Source organism: Bombina bombina, chromosome 8, assembly GCF_027579735.1.
Source record: "Bombina bombina isolate aBomBom1 chromosome 8, aBomBom1.pri, whole genome shotgun sequence".
NCBI classification, from domain to species: domain Eukaryota; kingdom Metazoa; phylum Chordata; class Amphibia; order Anura; family Bombinatoridae; genus Bombina; species Bombina bombina.
Genome location: NC_069506.1, coordinates 337239306 through 337255803, shown reverse-complemented (window position 1 = coordinate 337255803; position 16498 = coordinate 337239306). Strand labels below are relative to the sequence as shown.

Sequence of the window (16498 nt, the reverse complement as noted above, 5' to 3'; positions counted from 1 at the left end):
CCCCTAATCTAACCCAAACCCCCCTTAAATAAACCTAACACTAAGCCCCTGAAGATCTCCCTACCTTGTCTTCACCACACCGGGTCTCGATCTGTCCAGAAGAGCCTCCGATGTCTTGATCCAAGCCCAAGCGGGGGGCTGAAGACTTCCATCCTCCGGCTGAAGTCTTGATCCAAGCGGGCGGAAGAGGACATCCGGACCGGCAAACATCTTCATCCAAGCCGCATCTTCTATGTTCTTCCATCCGATGACGACCGGCTCCATCTTGAAGACCTCCGGCGCAGATCCATCCTCTTCTTCCGACGACTAGACGACGAATGAAGGTTCCTTTAAGGGACGTCATCCAAGATTCTATTAGCCAATCGGAATTAAGGTAGGAAAATTCTGATTGACTGATGGAATCAGCCAATCAGATTCAAGTTCAATCCGATTGGCTGATTGGATCAGCCAATCAGATTGCGCTCACATTCTATTGGCTGATCGGAACAGCCAATAGAATGCGAGCTCAATCTGATTGGCTGATTCAATCAGCCAATCAGATTTTCCCTACCTTAATTCCGATTGGCTGATAGAATCCTATCAGCCAATCGGAATTCGAGGGACGCCATCTTGGATGACGTCATTTAACGGAACCTTCATTCGGACTTAGGACGTCGCAAGAAGATGATGGATCCACGCCGGAGGTCTTCAACATGGAGCCACCGCTTGTCACCGCTTGGAAGAAGATGGTTGCCAGTCCGGATCTACTCTTCTGCCCGGATAGCATGAAGACTTTGGAGCCTCTTCTGGACCTCTTCAGCCGTCGCTTGATAGAAGACTTCAGCCGGATGATGGATCTCTTCAGCCCCCGCTTGGGCTTGGATGAAGATTTCAGAGCCTGGAGCGATCGGTGATACCTGGCATGATGAAGACAAGGTAGGAAGATCTTCAGGGGCTTAGTGTTAGGTTTATTTAAGGGGGGGTTTGGGTTAGATTAGGGGTATGTGGGTGGTGGGTTGTAATGTTGGTGGGGGGTATTGTATGTTTTTTTTCCAAGCAAAAGAGCTGAATTCTTTGGGGCATGCCCCGCAAATGGCCCTTTTAAGGGCTGGTAAGGTAAAAGAGCTTTTCTATTTTAATTTTAGAATAGGGTAGGGCATTTTTTTATTTTGGGGGTCTTTGTTATTTTATTAGGGGGCTTAGAGTAGGTGTAATTAGTTTAAAATTGTTGTAATATTTTTCTAATGTTTGTAAATATTTTTTTATTTTTTGTAACTTAGTTCTTTTTTATTTTTTGTACTTTAGTTAGTTTATTTAATTGTATTTATTTGTAGGTATTGTATTTAATTAATTTATTGATAGTGTAGTGTTAGGTTTAATTGTAGATAATTGTAGGTATTTTATTTAAGTAATTTATTGATAGTGTAGTGTTAGGTTTAATTGTAACTTAGGTTAGGATTTATTTTCCAGGTAATTTTGTAATTATTTTAACTAGGTAGCTATTAAATAGTTATTAACTATTTAATAGCTATTGTACCTGGTTAAAATAATTACAAAGTTGCCTGCAGACTCGCCAGAAATGGCAGTTATGTAGCAGCAGTCTAAAGACCGCTGATCCATTACCCTGTCCACCTGCTCTGATGAGGCGGACAGGAATCGTCGAGTACGATCGGGTTTATTGACACCCCCTGCTGGTGGCCGATTGGCCGTGAGTCTGCAGGGGGCGGCGTTGCACCAGCAGCTCACAAGAGCTGCTGGTGCAATGATGAATACGGAGAGCGTACTGCTCTCCACATTCAGCGAGGTCTTGCGGACCTGATTCACACTGTCGGATCAGGTCCGCAAGACCTATGATAAATAGGCCTCAAAGTTGTAACATAATCCATAAGTAGTAATGTATTTTTCATTTTTATCCCTATATCTACTAGTGCACCAAATGTGGAGCAATAATATTGTTTGATTTAGAAAGGGTATACACATTTAATAAAGTTTCTAATTTACTTTTATTATGTCATATTTTTCATTCTCTTGCAGCATCGAACATAAGCTTTCTGTGTTTTCAGACTCCCATTGATTTCTATGGCATCCGTGGGGTGGCGGATTGAAAACCAGGTATGCTGAGTTGGAAAAGACGCAAGCGTAAATGTAGAGTTTTTGATAACTTAGTGAGAGGTTCAAATAGTGTCGATTAGGAGGGCGAATGAATAAAATTCCACTCGAATACCACTGTTTTCAACTTGCATCAAACTGCGTCGGATTGAGATTGCGGAATCGTATTTTAAATTTCAACATTTGCCGATCTTGATGCTTTGATAACTACGGCGGATCAATCTTGCGACAAATACAATGTGGAATACCAGCGTATTTTCAGTTTACGCTTTGATAAATATGCCCCTAAATGTGTAGCCGAAACGTCGACTGACATGTATATGATTAAATAAATTAAATAAAAGTTTTTTCTACAATTTTCAAGTCCTGTGAGTGCCCTTACTTCTAGAGATTTACTATATATAGATGATTATATATAGGTATAGATAAATACAGTTATATATATTTATAAACGCTTAGAACATATTCTGCTATGTACACAACATTGGAATGGGAAATATTTACAGTAAATACGCACTATAACACTTTATTAAACATAAATATTGCATAAATAGGATTTTTCATGTTTTCATCTACTTAACTGAAAAGGGCTATAATGTGCTATTTATCTCTATGTTAAAGCCCTGCCTTTTTATTGTAACACCTGAGACCTCATATCTTTGAGCCCATATAACTTGTGTGCAATAATTTTTATAAATATTTGTTATTATACGGTATTATTATAAGTATAAGAGTACTTTGTAATGCATTTTTTATGTGTCTTGTGACACTTTTTTTGTTATACGGTTAACCACAGCTCTGAGGACACGTTAACCAGGCAAGTGTTAACCTGAATTGCTCTCAAGCGATTGTGTTTACTTTCAACTTGTAATACCAGCGCAATTTAACCTGTGCACAAACAATTGTGAAAACCTGATATCATTTGCACACAAACGTCTTAAATAAATAGCGCTCCATTCATAATTTTCGTGTCAATTTCACAAATTCGGATCATACTTTCTATACTTCTGTGAATATTTTGCAAACTGCATTACACTTTGTTTTGTTTCTATATAAAACAAGCCTGATAGTTTCAGAGAGTGGGTTGAAAAGGGAGTTCCTTGGACTAAAGTGTGCCTGAATTCTCTCACATCCTATTATAATCTCTATCTCCCTCACTAATGTATTTCCCCAGTTGTTTGATAGTGACGTTAGCTCAAAGATCACAATACAAATTTAAATGACAGAAAAGTAATGCACACTAAGGGATAGATTTATCAAAGGCTAGGCGAACTCTGTATGTGCTTCACCTGTAACTGCGCCCCAGTTCGCCTCCGGAGAATCACACATGTGAGCCTGAATTTATCACAAAAATAGATGTAACTTTGCGCAGGCGAGCTGGGGCGTAATAATGATAAATAGCGCCTGTCAGCAATAGCATTTACTCCCTATTTATCACAGTACATCCCTATAAAGATTTACGCCGCAATGTTTTGATTATTAAAAAAGCATTTTTTAGGTAACTATTTAGCTTATATATATTATATAATGTTTCTGTGCTGTTTTTGCCATATGTTGATAATTGAAGATCACAAAAATAAATATATCAATATATATATATATATATATATATATATATATATATATATATATATATATATAAAACTGTTGGTAACCATATGCTGCATTCGCCGGTGTCAATACGTTCGCCAGACATCTCCAAACATCGCTGCTGCGGACCTGAATACGATCTCCTTATTTATCAAAAAAGCCATCAAAAACATGCGCGTCAAGTACGTGCAAAGAGCATCGTACTGGTGTTAACTAACAGTCATTGATGTTGCGGTTATTCAGGTTTTTCCCAACTTTATTTATACCATTTCATTACTGTCCATGAACAAGCATATTTCTCTAAAGCTAATCTTTTATTTTTCAACTGTTAATGTCCAAGAAATAGCTAAATTTATACCTCAACAAACAATATCATAGAAAGTTATTTTTATATTGATTTGTTATACCAAAAAATCTGTTATATGATACTTTCACATAAATTAATGTGTATTTGTATTTCTAGAAGTGATGATATGCTTTTATCTATTTTTTTTTATAAATGATTATTAATGCTAGAATTTGTACATACAGTATATCTTTGCAAATACTTGTATAAATATATATATATATATATATGTGTGTGTGTGTGAGTGTGTTATGTCAGAAATCTTGTGCAAACATAGGCCTAGATTTGGAGTTTGGCGGTAGCCGTGAAAATCAGCGTTAGAGGCTCCTAACGCTGGTTTTAGGCTACCTCCGGTATTTGGAGTCACTCAAAAAAGGGTCTAACGCTTACTTTTCAGCCGCGACTTTTCCATACCGCAGATCCCCTTACGTCAATTGCGTATCCTATCTTTTCAATTGGATCTTTCTAACTCCGGTATTTAGAGTCGTGTCTGAAGTGAGCGTTAGACATCTAACGACAAAACTCCAGCCGCAGGAAAAAAGTCAGTAGTTAAGAGCTTTCTGGGCTAACGCCGGTTTATAAAGCTCTTAACTACTGTACTCTAAAGTACACTAACACCCATAAACTACCTATGTACCCCTAAACCGAGGTCCCCCCACATTGCCGACACTCGATTAAATTTTTTTAACCCCTAATCTGCCGACCGCCACCTACGTTATACTTATGTACCCCTAATCTGCTGCCCCTAACACCGCCGACCCCTATATTATATTTATTAACCCCTAACCTGCCCCCCACAACGTCGCAGCCAGCTACCTACACTTATTAACCCCTAATCTGCCGAGCGGACTGCACCACTATTATTATAAAGTTATTAACCCCTAATCCGCCTCACTAACCCTATAATAAATAGTATTAACCCCTAATCTGCCCTCCCTAACATCGCCGACACCTAACTTCAAACATTAACCCCTAATCTGCCGACTGGAGCTCACCGCTATTCTAATAAATGTATTAACCCCTAAAGCTAAGTCTAACCCTAACACTAACACCCCCCTAAGTTAAATATAATTTAAATCTAACGAAATTAATTAACTCTTATTAAATAAATTATTCCTATTTAAAGCTAAATACTTACCTGTAAAATAAATCCTAATATAGCTACAATATAAATTATAATTATATTATAGCTATTTTAGGATTAATATTTATTTTACAGGTAACTTTGTATTTATTTTAACCAGGTACAATAGCTATTAAATAGTTAAGAACTATTTAATAGCTAAAATAGTTAAAATAATTACAAAATTACCTGTAAAATAAATCCCAACCTAAGTTACAATTAAACCTAACACTACACTATCAATAAATTAATTAAATAAACTACCTACAATTACCTACAATTAACCTAACACTACACTATCAATAAATTAATTAAATACAATTCCTACAAATAAATACAATTAAATAAACTAGCTAAAGTACAAAAAATAAAAAAGAACTAAGTTACAAAAAATAAAAAAATATTTACAAACATAAGAAAAATATTACAACAATTTTAAACTAATTACACCTACTCTAAGCCCCCTAATAAAATAACAAAGCCCCCCAAAATAAAAAAATGCCCTACCCTATTCTAAATTACTAAAGTTCAAAGCTCTTTTACCTTACCAGCCCTGAACAGGGCCCTTTGCGGGGCATGCCCCAAGAAGTTCAGCTCTTTTGCCTGTAAAAAAAAACATACAATACCCAAGCCCCCCAACATTACAACCCACCACCCACATACCCCTAATCTAACCCAAACCCCCCTTAAATAAAAGTAACACTAAGCCCCTGAAGATCTTCCTACCTTGTCTTCACCTCACCGGGTTCACCGATCTGTCCAGAAGAGCTCCTCCGATGTCCTGATCCAAGCCCAAGCGGGGGGCTGAAGAGGTCCATGATCTGGCTGAAGTCTTTATCCAAGCGGGGCAGAAGAGGTCTTCCATCCGATTGAAGTCTTCATCCAAGCAGGATCTTCTATGGTCATCCATCCGGAGCGGAGCGGCAGGATCCTGAAGACCTCCGACGCGGAACATCCATCCTGGCCGACGACTGAACGACGAATGACGGTTCCTTTAAATGACGTCATCCAAGATGGCGTCCCTCGAATTCCGATTGGCTGATAGAATCCTATCAGCCAATCGGAATTCGAGGGACGCCATCTTGGATGACGTGATTTAAAGGAACCGTCATTCGTCGTTCAGTCGTCGGCCAGGATGGATGTTCCGCATCGGAGGTCTTCAGGATGCTGCCGCTTCGCTCCGGATGGATGCCGCTTGGATGAAGACTTCAATCGGATGGAAGACCTCTTCTGCCCCGCTTGGATGAAGACTTCAGCCGGATCATGGACCTCTTCAGCCCCCCGCTTGGGCTTGGATCAGGAAATCGGAGGAGCTCTTCTGGACGGATCGGTGTGATACCCGGTGAGGTGAAGACAAGGTAGGATGATCTTCAGGGGCTTAGTGTTAGGTTTATTTAAGGGGGGTTTGGGTTAGATTAGGGGTATGTGGGTGGTGGGTTGTATAATGTTGGGGGGGGGTATTGTATGTTTTTTTTTACAGGCAAAAGAGCTGAATTTCTTGGGGCATGCCCCGCAAAGGGCCCTGTTCAGGGCTGGTAAGGTAAAAGAGCTTTGAACTTTAGTAATTTAGAATAGGGTAGGGCATTTTTTTATTTTGGGGGTCTTTGTTATTTTATTAGGGGGCTTAGAGTAGGTGTAATTAGTTTAAAATTGTTGTAATATTTTTCTTATGTTTGTAAATATTTTTTTATTTTTTGTAACTTAGTTCTTTTTTATTTTTTGTACTTTAGCTAGTTTATTTAATTGTATTTATTTGTAGGAATTGTATTTAATTAATTTATTGATAGTGTAGTGTTAGGTTAATTGTAGGTAATTGTAGGTAGTTTATTTAATTAACTTATTGATAGTGTAGTGTTAGGTTTAATTGTAACTTAGGTTAGGATTTATTTTACAGGTAATTTGGTAATTATTTTAACTATTTTAGCTATTAAATAGTTCTTAACTATTTAATAGCTATTGTACCTGGTTAAAATAAATACAAAGTTACCTGTAAAATAAATATAAATCCTAAAATAGCTATAATATAATTATAATTTATATTGTAGCTATATTAGGATTTATTTTACAGGTAAGTATTTAGCTTTAAATAGGAATAATTTATTTAATAAGAGTTAATTCATTTCGTTAGATTTAAATTATATTTAACTTAGGGGGGTGTTAGTGTTAGGGTTAGACTTAGCTTTAGGGGTTAATACATTTATTAGAATAGCGGTGAGCTCCAGTCGGCAGATTAGGGGTTAATGTTTGAAGTTAGGTGTCGGCGATGTTAGGGAGGGCAGATTAGGGGTTAATACTATTTATTATAGGGTTAGTGAGGCGGATTAGGGGTTAATAACTTTATAATAATAGCGGTGCGGTCCGGTCGGCAGATTAGGGGTTAATAAGTGTAGGCAGGTGGAGGCGACGTTGTGGGGGCAGATTAGGGGTTAATAAATATAATATAGGGGTCGGCGATGTTAGGGCAGCAGATTAGGGGTACATAGGGATAATGTAAATAGCGGCGGTTTACGGAGCGGCAGATTAGGGGTTAATAATAATATGCAGGGGTCAGCAAAATAGGGGTTAATAAGTGTAAGGTTAGGGGTGTTTAGACTCGGGGTACATGTTAGAGTGTTAGGTGCAGACGTAGGAAGTGTTTCCGCATAGCAAACAATGGGGCTGCGTTAGGAGCTGAACGCGGCTTTTTTGCAGGTGTTAGGTTTTTTTTCAGCTCAAACAGCCCCATTGTTTTCTATGGGAGAATCGTGCACGAGCACGTTTTTGAGGCTGGCCGCTTGCGTAAGCAACTCTGGTATCGAGAGTTGAAGCTGCGTTAAATATGCTCTACGCTCCTTTTTTGGAGCCTAACGCAGCCTTTATGTGGACTCTCAATACCAGAGTTATTTTTATGGTGTGGCCAGAAAAAAGCAGGTGTTAGCTACGCGGGTCTTTACCGACAAAACTCCAAATCTAGGCCATATTTACATATCCCTAAATTCCTTTTTTTGTTGTTCTAAACAATGTTGTCTTTCATATCTCTATGTTTATTTATACCACTATATGTATATAGTGTAAATGTATTATTATTCTGAGCAGGAATAATTGTGAATATAGCATGTAATCAGGGTATCGTATTTATTTGCAATCAATGGATATTTTAAGAGCTGGGCCAGTTTTCTCTCTGTACCTGTGTAACCCCTCATGATTGCAATCTAGTTTTAAAAACCACCCCTACACAGGTGTTATAAAATGGGCATATAAGATGACATTTCTTACTGAAAAATAAATTCAAGAGAAGGAAGAAATACACTGAAAATAGCATGACAGTAAAGAGGTGATTTTAATTTCTGCTGTATTATTATTATTATTTATAAAGCGTCAACAGATTCCGCAGCGCTGTTCATATGTAACAAAGATAAAAGGACAGTACAATATGAGACACCAGACAAAGTTTAACAAACAAATACAGGGGGAATTGGGAGCCCTGTTCCCGTGGGAACTTACAATCTAAATGGGTAGGAGGGTGAGAAACAGGAGGTGGGGACTGCAAATGTGGGAATGATGTTAGTGTAGAGTTAGATGAGGGCAACTATTATGCAAGTGGAATTCATTAGTTACTGATTTGGTGATAGACTTCCTGGCCTGAACAAGAAGGTCTTTAGGGAGCGTTTAAAGGAGGAGAGGTTGGGGGAAAGTATCTGAATCATGACAGTTTAAAGTTAGGTGGGCTATCCCTTTGAGCTATCAGTTTAAGATTATATTGAATAAAACATCAATTCAAATTTTAAAATCCTTGTCTAAAATATTACACTGGGTGTCCTAATGTCAGCATCAATGTTTATCTTTAATACTAATTTCACATATACATACTTTCAAAGTATAATACACAATGTAACAAATGGCACTTACAAGTTCTGATGAGTGATCAATGACACAAGTATCAAGCAATTTGATTTGTTAGTGATAGTTTATAATGTGTATTTGAATCAGATTGGCTGAAGTCATAAATCATGTGATTACGCATATTCCAATCAAAAGTGGTGGGAAAATTCACTAGTGTGTGTGTTGTTTAGGAGTTTGCATCATAATTGGCGTGAAAAGTGTTAAATCAAATATGGCGCAAAGTTATCAGTTAACTTTAAGAAGTTCCTAGTGATTGAGGAATGTGGAGGAACAATAACAATTTGCTAAAATGGAGATGAAGTGGATAATACAACTGAATACCCTCATTGTCTATGGGCTTAATAAGAAATGTGACATATGTCTTTCTTATCATGATTCATGAATTGATTCTAGCACGAAAGCATGAAAAGTATGTAGAGGAAGGCGTGGACCTAGCTTTATGTGACAATTACATGCTAAGTCATTGTTATTTAGGATGACGGTTTATTTGAAGTGAGATATACATTGATTGATTGATAGATAGATAGATAGATAGATAGATAAATAGATAGATAAATAGATAGATAGATAGATAGATAGATAGATATAGATGATAGACAGACATATAGATGATGATAGATACTGTACATAGATGATAGATAGATAGATAGATAGATAGATAGATGATAGATATATATTTTAAAAAAATAAATATATATATTAGGATAATAAGCCATTTTCTCGTTTTCTCTTTACAGTATGTTGAAAACATATGAATTATTTAGGATGAAGTTTCCCTTTAAGTTGGTGGTGGCTTTTACAGTGACAGTAACTGTTATGTTCATTATATTCCAGCAGAAAGACATACAGGTAATAGAAACCGTCCTTCTTACTGTTCTGTTGGGTTATGAATTAAATACAATAAAATATCTAGTTAGTTTAAGGGACAGTATACTCCAGAATTGTTATTGTTTAAAAAGATAGACAATCCCTTTATTACCTATTCTCTTGTTTTGCATAACCAGCACGGTTATATTAATATACTTTTTACCTCTGTGATTACCTTGTATCTAAGCCTCTGCAGACTGCTGCTTATCTCAGTTATATTAATACACATTTTACCCCTGTGATTACCCTGTATCTAAGCCTCTGCAGACTGCTCCTTATCTCAGTTATATTAATATATGTTTTACCTCTGTGATTACCTTGTATCTAAGCCTCTGCAGACTGCCCCTTATCTCAGTTATATTAATACACTTTTTACATCTGTGATTACCTTGTATCTAAGCCTCTGCAGACTGCCCCTTATCTCAGTTATATTAATACATTTTTTACCTCTGTGATTACCTTGTATCTAAGCCTCTGCAGACTGCCCCTTATCTCAGTTATATTAATACACTTTTTACATCTGTGATTACCTTGTATCTAAGCCTCTGCAGACTGCAGACTGCTCCTTATCTCAGTTATATTAATATATGTTTTACCTCTGTGATTACCTTGTATCTAAGCCTCTGCAGACTGCTCCTTATCTCAGTTATATTATTATACTTTTTACCTCTGTAATTACCTTGTATCTAAGCCTCTGCAGACTGCTACTTATCTCAGTTATATTAATATACATTTTACCCCTGTGATTACCCTGTATCTAAGCCTCTGCAGACTGCTCCTTATCTCAGTTATATTAATATATGTTTTACCTCTGTGATTACCTTGTATCTAAGCCTCTGCAGACTGCTCCTTATCTCAGTTATATTAATATATGTTTTACCTCTGTGATTACCTTGTATCTAAGCCTCTGCAGACTGCTCCTTATCTCAGTTATATTAATATATGTTTTACCTCTGTGATTACCTTGTATCTAAGCCTCTGCAGACTGCTCCTTATCTCAGTTATATTAATATACTTTTTACCTCTTTGATTACCTTGTATCTAAGCCTCTGCATACTGCTACTTATCTCAGTTATATTAATATACTTTTTACCTCTGTGATTACCTTGTATCTAAGCCTCTGCAGACTGCTCCTTATCTCAGTTATATTAATATACTTTTTACCTCTGTGATTACCTTGTATCTAAGCCTCTGCAGACTGCTCCTTATCACAGTTATATTAATACACATTTTACCTCTGTGATTACCTTGTATCTAAGCCTCTGCAGACTGCTCCCTTATCTCAGTTATATTAATATACTTTTTACCTCTGTGACTACCCTGTATCTAACCCTCTGCAGACTGCCCCTTATCTCAGTTATATTAATATACTTTTTACCTCTGTGATTACATTGTATCTAAGCCTTTGCAGACTGCTCCTTATTTCAGTTATATTAATATACTTTTTACCTCTGTGATTACATTGTATCTAAGCCTCTGCAGACTGCTCCTTATCTCAGTTATATTAATATACTTTTTACCTCTGTGATTACCCTGTATCTAACCCTCTGCAGACTGCCCCTTATCTCAGTTATATTAATATACTTTTACCTCTGTGATTACCCTGTATCTTACCCTCTGCAGACTGCCCCTTATCTCAGTTATATTAATATACTTTTTACCTCTGTGATTACCCTGTATCTAAGCCTCTGCAGACTGCCCCTTATTTCAGTTATATTAATATACTTTTTACCTCTGATTACCCTGTATCTAAGCCTCTGCAGACTGCTCCTTATCTCAGTTATATTAATATACTTTTTACCTCTGTGATTACCTTGTATCTAAGCCTCTGCAGACTGCTCCTTATCTCAGTTATATTAAAGGACCAGTCAATACAGTAGATTTGCATAATCAACAAATGCATGATAAGAAGACAATGCAATATCACTTAGTCTGAACTTCAAATGAGTAGTAGATTTTTGTTAAATAAATTGCAAAGTTATGTCTATTTCCACTCCCACTGTATCATGTGACAGCCATCAGCCAATCACAAATACATATACGTATATGCTGTGAATTCTTGCACATGCTCAGTAGGAGCTGGTGACTCAAAAAGTGTAAATATAAAAAGACTGTGCACATTTTGTTAATGGAAGTAAATTGGAAAGTTGTTTAAAATGGCATGCTCTATCTGAATCATGAAGTTTAATTTTGACTTGAGTGTCCCTTTAACCTCTTAAGGACATATGACGGAATTTTTCCGTCATAAAACAATTGAGCAAACTGAAAGCTGTGTCCTTAAAGGGTTAATACACTTTTTACCTCTGTAACTACCTTGTATCTAAACCTTTGCAGACTGCCCCCTTATTTCAGTTCTTTTGACAGACTTGCATTTAGCCAATCAGTGCCCTCTCACTTGTAAATTCATGGGCGTGGTCACAATGTTATCTATATGTCACACATAAACTTACACCCTCTAGCTGTGAAAAAATGCCAAATGCATTGAAATAAGGGGCGGCCTTCAAGGTTTTAGAAATTAGCATATGAGCCTACCTAGGTTTAGCTTTCAGCATTTGATGATAAAAGTGAATTGGAAAGTTGTCTAAAATTGCATTCCCTATCTGAATCATGAAAGTTTAATTTTGACTAGACTGTCCCTTTAGGAGGTTATTTAAGTGTGGATGTACGCTAAATACTATTATTTGTTCCAAATTTCCCAGATCAGGTATTATATCTGTAACGAGCAATCACATGAAGACACACTCAGGAAAAACTCTGCTATGGATGAAAAAATTGAAATTATTTTCAACAGCATTGACCAGTTGATGCCAAAGGTCACTACAGATGACTTCGACAAATCAACTAGTGCAGAAGAAAGCAAAGCCACTTTACATAATCCAAAAGTCATTTATTGCATTGGGGACGAGTTACTTGTTAAAGTGGAAGCTTCTAATTACCAAGGAGAGAGAAAGATCTATGGTGGTGATTACTTGAGAGCGAGGATATATTCTGAAAAGACCAACAGCAGTGCAAGTGGTAGCATTAAAGATTTTAATAATGGGACCTATTTAGTAACGTTTGTTTTATTTTGGGAAGGTGATGTTAACATTTCAATTTTGCTAATGCATCCAAGTGAAGCAGTTTCTGCTTTGTGGAGAGCAAGAAATCAGGGATTTGCAAATATCAAGTATACGGGCAATTTTACTAGTGCCACAGAATATGACAATAGGGACTGTGGCTTCCAACTTGACACAGAAGAAGAGATTTGTAAGTACATAGATAGAAGAGATCATGAAGCTTTTTACTGTATCAAACCTCCAAATTATCCATGTGAATCTTTGACCCACATGAATTCCGTCAACGAAGACCACTCTTACCTTTCAGAAGTGGAACAGCTCCTTCTTAATAGGTATAGTAGCTTGTTCAGAATTCATACTATTATTTATTTATTTACTAAATAGAAGCATCTTTGTAATAGTCTTTAATTAGCAAAAATGCTTCTAGTGAAAGTTATTACTGTTTTTTAAGTGACATACGCACAGACGGTATGCTGTGAGGGCCTGTGCACCAGCATTTAAACCCCAAGGGGTAGATTTATGTAGCTGCGAATGCAACATAAGTTAAGAAGCAGGGGTCTTAAGATCCGATCTGGATGATTGACACCCCCTGCTAGTGGCTGATTGGCCACAAATCTGCAGGGGGCAGCATTGCACAAGCATTTCACCAGACCAGCTTATGCTGTCGGCATTTAGCGATGTCGGGCGGACATGATTCGCTACATCTTAATAAATCGGCCCCTAGTCAGCAGTGGCTTGTAGGACACAAATGAAGTCAACATGGATGCAAACACAGCACCACCAGCTCTTTTAGCTTGAATACTGGTGCACAGACTCTCGCGTCATATGTGCGTATGCCACTGAAAATCAGTAGAAGCATTTTTGATAATGGAAGTATATCACAAAAATGCTTCTATTTAAGATTGAAATACATCCATGTACACTTCAGTTGTGACCTTTCTATCTTTTTAAACGCATTGCTCCCAGCATCTCTACTAAGATGTAATGAAGGCATTAGAAACGCAAGCTTTTCATTTGCGTACTTTTAAATAATAATAAAGCTCACATTGTAAATAAAAAGCTTTCTTGGCTGGTCCCCTGCATTTGTGCAGTTATCTTGTGATTCCAGACATTAAAATACCCACCAAGCAAAATGACGGTAGTGTAACAGCAAGGAGCCTGCCCTTTAGCGCCACCTCATGGTATAACCTTGGAAACCAATTATAGCCAAAATATGTCGAAGCTCTTATCTGAAAGGTTTAAATGAAGTTTTTCACTTAAAGAGAGAGCAAACATCTTGGAATAATGTTTAATTATGCATAGTAAAGCAGGTTTGCAATATAATACAATTTTTATTTTCCTTGTTTTCCTGCAATTTATGTCTGAAAATTGTGAGTTCTCTCAGAACTTAAGGTGTTCGTGGCAGGACTCACAAGCCTAAACCTGCCACACAGCATAGGTGATTAGTTAACAACTGCAAGACAGAGCACGTTTTGCTAATAACAAAATGACTGTGGTTAACTGTTTCTTCTCCAGTAGCCAGTATGAATTATCTTCTCCAAATCAGGCAAAGTGATGGGTGAACTACTGAAAAATAACTGAAGCATTCAAAACTCATAAACTCAGATATCTAATACTTGTATTAGCTATTTGTATTTAGTTATTTTATAGTACAACTGCAGAAATTGCAAGCTGTATACTGACATTTTAACTATTCACATTATTTCTTGTCAGTTTGAATAATTTTATCATTCAGTTTTTTTTTTTTAAAAGTCCAAACACTTCACTGCAATAATAAATCAATGTTCTAATGATTGTGTTTAATTTAAGAGCAAGTGTCATAAGTTAAAAGTGTTACCTGAGCAATATTTTTTTATTAAACCAGGAAAGAATAGTGTTTATTAAAGTGAAGGTAAAGTTACCTTGACGATGATCCACAATCCAATTCTGTGTTCAAAATCAATAGGACTTTAATTCATCATTTTTTATAAATATTTATTATAAAGCAAGTAATCTCACTTTTAAATCCCTTTTTGCCACTTTCCAAAATCAAACCGTTTTTTTTTTTTAAGTCTGAGTCACGTTTTTTTCACAGCCAGTTGAAAATCTGGCCGTTAGGCGGCCGTGACCCGACGTCATCCGGCTGCTTGCTGATATGCGCATGCGCTACACTCTAAATATTACTCCTAGTACACGTGCGTTCCCGTTTCGCACATGCGTACTAGTTTTGCATTATTTATTCTCCTCTTAGGGCAGTCAGTCGGTCCCGATCTCGCCATGGAGGGAATGAGGGTGAGAGGCACCTGTCATAGAGAGATTACTCCCATGGCTGTTAGACTGCAGCATCTCTCTATGAAGGACTTAAAAATCTCAGATTTGCGCATGCGCTATATGAAGAGACTTCGTGCACAAGCTTTAGAGATACGTATAGAGCGGGTGGGACCGCTCTATGCGTTACATTGCTGAAATTGAGGAAATAGAGGGTGGGAGGAGTTCGCCCAGTAATGGTAGGAACAAATATAATGATTAAAAGTAAAATTTTGAAAAAAAATAAAGGAAAAAAGTTAGCGATCATAGTGCTATTAGTATATTGTAACGAGTGATGATTTCTGGAGCTATTAACTTTACCTTCACTTTAACATGTGAACTATGTGAAAAAAACCTCTCCGTTTGTATTTTAATAAATAGTTAAAATATATCTGAAACACATTTTGAAATGATAAAACATAGGCAGCAAGTTAAATATGATTCTATCAATATCTGACCCCCAAAACCATCCAAGGCTCTGAACACAACACACCCTAATTCTATCCAACCCAACCCGCAAAACAGCCATGCCCTTGTAGTGTGGGTTCGCCCACAAAACACTGTTAGGCCGCTGCCCACAAAAGCCCTCTTCTCCTTGTCAATATTCATTGATGATCACAATTAACAATATGGACTTTAGAAAAAATGTTAATTAGAACAAATAATTCAAAGTTGTCAGTTTAGTTAAGTGAAACATAATTGCATTCAAACACATTAGACATCTCCTTAAGTCAAAAAAATTCTGTTTCTCACAAAATAAAATTATGGTCCCATATTTATTCTTATGTCTCTCAAAAATCTATATTTACAGATCAAATATCGGTGTGGAGGTTTCCAATTTCCAGCCCATTAAAGTCCTCAGCTGTCGAAGTAAGTTTTAAGCAACTATTTCCAACACGCACATTTTCTTATTTTATGGAACTTGGGGAATAAAACCAATATGAGAATAATTAAGCTGAACAATCTACAAAATGTCAATTGTAAGAACAGGACTATTACATTGCATAGCCTTCATGATGAGACAAACGTAATGAGTAACCAATGTAAGAAACTAGTATTGTAAGAACCTAAAGCAGCATAAATATCATGCTGATGAATCCTCATTTAAACCTCATTTATTTATATATATATATTTACAACTGAACAGCAATGTTATCCCATTGGCTGCTAGTAATGAATAATTTCTCTTGTTTGGCTACTAGTAACACACACATGCAGCAGTGATTTTACCCCACCCTTGACTGGCAAAAGCACACACAG

At 36.8% G+C, this 16498-nt stretch overlaps 1 protein-coding gene across 4 annotated transcripts in view; it reads left to right on the top strand.

Annotated features, from left to right (window-relative positions):
- LOC128639276 (NXPE family member 2-like) overlaps nt 1-16498 on the top strand; it is a 123032-nt gene that overhangs the window by 82302 nt on the left and 24232 nt on the right. For 2 of the 4 annotated variants that reach the window (XM_053691577.1, XM_053691578.1), the window contains 3 exons: nt 9767-9878; nt 12596-13284; nt 16050-16108. In XM_053691577.1, the coding sequence (XP_053547552.1) occupies nt 9767-9878; nt 12596-13284; nt 16050-16108 (860 nt within the window). Of the gene's footprint in view, nt 1-2013; nt 2092-9766; nt 9879-12595; nt 13285-16049; nt 16109-16498 lie in introns of all 4 variants that reach the window. The other 2 variants (XM_053691579.1, XM_053691580.1) reach the window with 2 other exon arrangements.